The sequence below is a fragment of the Bactrocera tryoni genome, chromosome 4, assembly GCF_016617805.1.
Source record: "Bactrocera tryoni isolate S06 chromosome 4, CSIRO_BtryS06_freeze2, whole genome shotgun sequence".
Classification (NCBI taxonomy): Eukaryota; Metazoa; Arthropoda; class Insecta; order Diptera; family Tephritidae; genus Bactrocera; species Bactrocera tryoni.
Window position 1 is genome coordinate 38,590,799 of NC_052502.1, and position 6,876 is coordinate 38,597,674.

The following is a 6,876-nucleotide window of genomic DNA, read 5'->3' on the forward strand; positions in this document are numbered from 1 at the left end:
TGACTTTGAATCTTCCAGTTTAAGTCATTAACACCGGTATTTTTGGCAGCTAAAATTGCGCATGCACTCAAGGAATCGTAGTTACGAAAATTTTGCCATGATGAGTTCATTTTTCGTTCAAGTGAATTGACAAAATGCAGGTGGAATTGATATCAAACCGCTGGAAGTATCAACCGAAATTTGCCCATTCTTAGCGAATACGACGTAAAAAGTCTTTGGCAATGTCATTTTGTTCGTATCCCATAATTGACGCGAATTTGAAGACTGATATGTCGAAATGATCTTCGCGAAAAGTATGAGAAGTAGCTATCGCATTGTCCTTCGTTTGTTTCCAATGATTATCATGTTCCAGCAATTGCAATTGCTGGCATGCTTCTCAAAAAGTTGCACACACCGTACCATTCACAATTCGCAATGACTTAAATGAAGTTGAACCGCGAGACGCACAACAGTCGGAAAACTTTCATGAATTGCAAAAGTAAATATCCTACAAAGCGCTTTATTGCAGTTCACGTACCGACCTATTTGTAACTTGCTGATCGATTCACTCTTGCCAACAAGTGCTACTTCGGACTGAGTAGACAATTGAGAAGTAAATTCCTCTCTCGACGAACAAAAACCTATAAAACTCTATAAGTAACTCATAATTCTCGTCCTGCTATATGGTGCAGAGGCTTGGACGATGACAACAACTAATGAGTCGACGTTGCGAGTTTTCGAGAGAAAAGTTCTGCAAAAGATTTATGGTCCTTTGCGAAGCAGAGGAAGAGGAAAACCTCCACTCCGTTGGAAGAACCAGGTGGAGAAGGAGCTGGCTTCGCTTGGAATATCCAATTGGTGCCACGTAGCGAAACGAAGAAACGACTGGCGCGCTGATGTTAACTCGGCTATAATCGCGTAAGCGGTGTCTACGCCAAGAGTAAAACAAAAAACACGTAAACGTAAAGATCTTAGATTTTATTTAAGTTACAGCTTGTACGGGCAGACGGACGAATAGACAGCCATCCACAATGCAAATCGTTGCATGGATGACCACCAGCCTTAGATAAACAAAACTATTATACTCTGCAGTAACATATTGCAAGAGTATAAAAGTCTGGACTGATTGCATTCTCTTTTGGCTTTACTGAATTATACTCGAAAACACGTTTCACCTAATTTTGTGAAAATAGCTCACATACTGTTTGAGATATTCAACATGAAGTATATTATAATAACGAAAATTATTATATATGGGAATATGTGTAGTGACTATATAAATTTTTTGCATTAAACTATAGAATATCCAATATTAAACTTATTAAAATAGCTTAATATTAACCGATGCATACCAAGTACTTTTTGTAGTTTTCAACAGAATCTTTATATGAGAAATAGAAAAACTCATCTGATTTCACCCATTTTCACGGTGTGTGAAGAGAAGCTAGAAAGACCTTTTCTCAGCAATCTTGTGATATCTGTAAACCTTTTTATTTTTGTAGAAGAAACCTCACCATTCCGCAAAGAAACACGTGTTTAAAATTTCATCAAATTTCAAGTAATATAAATTAATGCTTTAAAGTAATACAAAAATGCAACTACATTTCAGAGATTAAGCGATTACTTTGTAAGAATTTATGCACTTACATATATATTTTTCGCGCAGCTATTTTCAAGTATTAATTTATTGCTTTACATCTTTTTGAAAAATATTGGCGATATCCTGCAGTGTTGTAGTGGTTTGTTCCAAAATCTTCTTGGAAAGATCTTGCAACTTTGGCTCTTCAGTCTCCCTTATTTTGTTTATTTTGGCTAAAAACGCATCTGAACCAGTTTTATATTTTTCAATTACGACTTTTACATCGGGTGATTGTTTGATTTCTTCCAGAGCTTTATCTACTGATTCTCTTAAACTCTTGACAGCTTCGTTATCTTTCAAGTTTTCAGTCTGAAATAAATAGAATAAGTTTAGAAAAATAATATTGACCTACTAACTTATCGAATTTACCTCTTTCTTGATATTTGCACCCCACTCATCTAATTGTTTAGCAACATCTCGACCACTTTCTTCAAACTTCTGCGCATTAAATGATTTTGAAACCGTATCTCCGAATTTCTTGAAATTCTCGTTAATAGTCTCAAATAAATTTAAAATCGATGGCACTTCGTGATCGGATGCAACCTCGCGTATTGAGCGAGCACTGACGCTCTGAAATATGTAATCATTATTTAATTATTTAAGATAACGTACAGTCGGTAAATTTTTTTAAATTCTTGCAAAAAACCCTTACCGCAAAAACAATGAAACTTAAAATAAATAGCTGTTTCAAGTACATGTCTGTGCGATGTGATTTTCCAATAGTCAAAATGGGACTACTCAGAATTATTGAATATACCACTTTATATACCATTTCGTGGAGAGTAATGTTCAAAGATCATGCTATAATTTATTTTATTAGAAATGAAATAGTGTTTGCTTTAATACGTATGTCCATAGTATTATTGTATCTTCTAAATAGTGCCCATTAAGTTATTATTTTTGCGTTTTGATAAGGAAGTTTAAATACTTGCTCCATCGTGTATGTATAAGCGATATGATAATAAGAAAAATTATTTTTGTATAAATAGTAATGTCTAGTGTTGATAACATAGGACAGCATTTTTTGTATATGTATATACACGAATGCATATAACATATTATGTATACATATGTACGTAGCAAACATAACATTAGCTTAGATTAAAGACGTGGCTTATAAATATATGCATACTACTGCAAATTATGTTGCTTTTGTAATATGTACAAAATTTGTATTAACAGTAAATGTTTTTGTATTTCACAATTATTGATTTTTTCCAGTGTAGTTATATGCTATATTATACCGACATTTTCGTTGTATGAAAATTTTAAAATATTTTTAAAAGTTTTTCATAAAATAATGTGAACTTTGGCATATAAAGAATAAACGAAAAACAAACACTAAATTTTTCAGATAAATGCTCCATTATGAATACAATTGGTAAATAAGGAAAGGTTTAATAAGAAAAATAGTTTGCATTATACAATAGCATCCTAAAGCCTAAAAATTTGACGTAGTTCATTTCGAGGTCCGTGTACGTAGAGAGGGCGCAAAAATAGATGACTAATATGCGAGACAATATTATATTCGAATTTGGCTTTACAACAATATAAATAGTAAAAAAAAATCGAGATTCCACAAAAAAAATACAAACAATTTAGAATACGACAAAAAATACTTTTTCCTAGTATTGTACCAAACTTTTTTCTCCAAAATCGGAATATTTATCTTTGAAGAACGAAATTTTGCTTGTTTCACACATCATTTTTAATTTTCGGTTTCGAAAAACGAAGCAATTACTTTTTTTACAGTTACTTTTATACTTATGACTCAATCTCTCGAAAAAAATTGGTTTGGTCCAATATCCAACCTAGTATTTTGCAGTATTGGGATTACTACATTATAATAAAAAATACAAATGTTCGAGTTATTGAAGCAAGCTTTTCTGGTCCACTTGGTGGCAAAAAATTCATAATTACAGGTATGTAATCAAGATATTTTAGTGTCAAAATCAGAATATTCAACATAAAATATCTCAAAAGCCGAAAAACTTTGCATTGTCAAATTGCTTCAGCTGTGGCTTAGGAGACGAAATTATTGCTAAGGGAATTATGATCTTAAATTGTTTGTTAAAACTGCAAAATTAATTGTAAATAGCATAAACTTATGGTCTTAGGTAGTACGTTGACGTACAACTATTAGAATCCTACTATTAGCAAACGGGCAAAACCGTCAAAACCAAACGGTTGTTTTTAAACACTAAAGCTACGACTACTATAGTATAGGGGAGCAAATGAGCATTTCCCGTCGCACAAGTAGAAGCGTGTGGGTTATGTTTTGTAAACAAATTTTCAAGTTGAATTTCGTTTTTCCCCTCTTCAATGACTTGAACTTCAGTACGTAACGGGTTGCGAAAGAAGTCGATTTTTTGTTCATAAAATAAATTAGTTTAATTACAACTAGTTACTTAATTTCAATTAAAACCAATTCGTGTACTAAAAGAAGAATTTTCGTGCTATATTATAAATATTTTTTCATGGTCAATTTGTTTAAATAATACTATTTTACATCTATTTTTCTTAAACAATTAAAAATTTTGTATGCCTTCTTCAGCTAAAAATATTGCAAACTATGCGACTCAACTCGGAAAACGTTCTCCTTTAATAATCTGCTAACAAATCTTTGTTCATTCATGCCATTCCGAAGATATTGAATTTTTTGTCCACCGTTGCGCTCTCAAAATACGCTCGACTGACGCAGTGTGCGCTAAGCTTACAATATCTGTGCTGCGAGAAAAGCATCAAATGAAACAGGAAAATAACCAATAGCTCTATCAATGAGATTATTCCAATATAGCGGTCATACGGCTTTGCAGGGAAACTTTTTAAACATTTTGCTTTCCACTTCATTGCTAAAAAATAACATGTTCAAGCAAACGTAGTGATCTTTGTCACAAAAAGCTATTGTTATTTCGTTGGCTGATCAAAAAAGTCTATTCGTGAAATAGCAGCACAAATATATTTTAACTAAAGCTCAGAGCTACGTTTTTTGGAAAAATATCGTAAAACTGCTAAACTATAAGGGAAGAAATTTTCAGGAAAAAAAATAATCAGTATCTTAAGAGAAGACCGAAAGAAAATTTAAAAAACCCGATTTAAAAACGCAGCCGAGATTAAAGCAGAGTAGCGGAAACCACTTGGTGATGATATGATGAACCTTTAAAAAAGCCTTGTGGTTATCAATCTGTTCGTTGCAGACGGGGTGAACGATTCCCAGGAAGTTGCATTCAGCCTATTATAAAACATTCCCCCTATATAGTGATATAGTATTCCCAAATATAAATCGGAATCAATTTCAATATTAGAGGGCTCAGTGATCAGAAATATAACACGTAAGAAAGGCTTAGTTCGGGTGCAACCGAACATTTTATACTCTTGCAACCTGCATGAATCAAAGCCAGTGAAAATTTTCAGGTGTAAAACCAATCATATAGAGTAAAGTAAGCCTAATGTTCGAAAATCCTGATATTAGTTATATGGGAGCTAGGTTAAATGTATCTATTTTAGGCACGAAGAAACACTATTATGAGTAAAACACGGTCTCTTATTTTCAATATGATGACTCATGTATTGGCCGATATATGCGGTACAAAGTCCCCTGGAAGTTTGAAAATCTTTATATTAGGTATATGGGGACAAAGGGAAGTATTGGTTCGATTGAACCCATTTTTGACATGCAGACATACCATTATAAGAGAAGGATTATCCCTTTATTTTAGTTATATGTATGTATATAACAAATGTCAACTATAGGCACTGGGGTCTAAATACGAGTATTCCGTACCTAGTGGCTTGAAAAGATTTTATTGGATTTAAGCAATTTCTGATCACAAGGTGGCACATACTAAAAACATTATTCGTCCAAAGTTTTATCCAGCTATATTAATTGCTTCTTGATTTGTGTACTTAAAACTCAACGAATCAAGTGGAATTTAAAATTGTGTTATATAGAAAGTAGGCGTGGTTGTTATCCGATTTCGTCCTAAATTGTGTCGAAATGAATTGGTCGGGTCCCGAGATATGGGATTTCACCAAAAAGTGGGCGGTGTCACACCCATATTTCAATTTTCACTCCTGCTCCTATAAAGCTTTCTCATACCATCTCGATGGTTAATTTTGATTCCTCTGGCGTATTTAGTTATTTATTTATCGCACTTTTAGTAGTTTTTAACAGTACCGTTATGTGGGGAAAGAGCGGGGTTATCTTCCGATATCATCCGTTTTCACACTGTCAGGAGGAGCTGTTATAATATTTGCGCTAGGCAAATTTGGGTGTTGTAGCTTAAGCGGTTTATGAGATATGTACAATAAACTTGTTAAAGGCGGGGCCACACCGACTTTTAAAAAAATTGTTGCCACAAGGTGCCTTTTGCTACTGGGATCATCTGTACCAAATTACAGCTTTATAACTTAATAAAGTGCTTAGTGTTTTCGGTTAATGGCGACTTGTGGGTGTGGCAATGGTCCGATTACTAAAATCATACAAAATCATACAGGATCATACCAAGTTTCATAAATTTTTACTCAAGTTACTGATTGCACGGAAGCACAGACGGACACAGAGTCAACCGGATTTCAACTTTTGTCGTCATACCCCATATATCTATCTTGCAACAACCGTTAGGTGAACAAAACATTATACACTGTAGCAACTGGTATAAAAGTATAAAAATATTGTAACGGAAAGGAAGATATCCAGTTGCGTAATCCAAACCTCATTTTTTATGATTCTTCAACTTGTTTTCACGCCCGCTCGGTAAGTTTTACATTTGAGATTGGAAAATTAAAGGAAAATTCAGTTATTACTAAATTGGATTGGTCATTAAGCTTAGTCCAATAGAAAACGAAATGGCTGTAATAAACGCTAAAATGCGCAAATCGAAACCCTAAACAAAAGTTGAGTTGAAGGAAATAATAGAAGACAGTTGACGACGTTTGCTTCAAAGCAGTAATTGCCGAATATTTAACCGCTTTATATGAATCCATCCAAAAAAGAATTAAAAGTGTCATAAACGCTAACGGTGGCACCACAAAGAATTTTTTTGCTACAAATTTAATTAATATGTGCATTTAATAATTCAAAATGAAGTATTACTACAAAAAATTATAATATAAAAACATTTTTTGTAAAATAATAATATCTTCACTATAAGCTTGAAAAAAAAATTCACTAGTTTTTAAAGGACTGAGTTCAACACTATATGTTTAGATGATTTTACATATATAGTGCACATGAGACATTTTTTCAACAAGTATTC

General features: G+C 33.1%; 1 protein-coding gene across 1 annotated transcript; it reads right to left on the reverse strand.

Annotated features, from left to right (window-relative positions):
- Window positions 1-1,514: 1,514 nt before the first annotated feature.
- LOC120773842 lies at window positions 1,515-2,212 on the reverse strand (the record flags this gene model as incomplete). The annotated part of the gene is made up of 2 exons (XM_040102971.1): window positions 1,515-1,927; window positions 1,988-2,212. Coding segments are annotated over 2 exons (489 nt in total), but the record flags the coding sequence as incomplete, so codon positions are not given.
- Window positions 2,213-6,876: the final 4,664 nt, after the last annotated feature.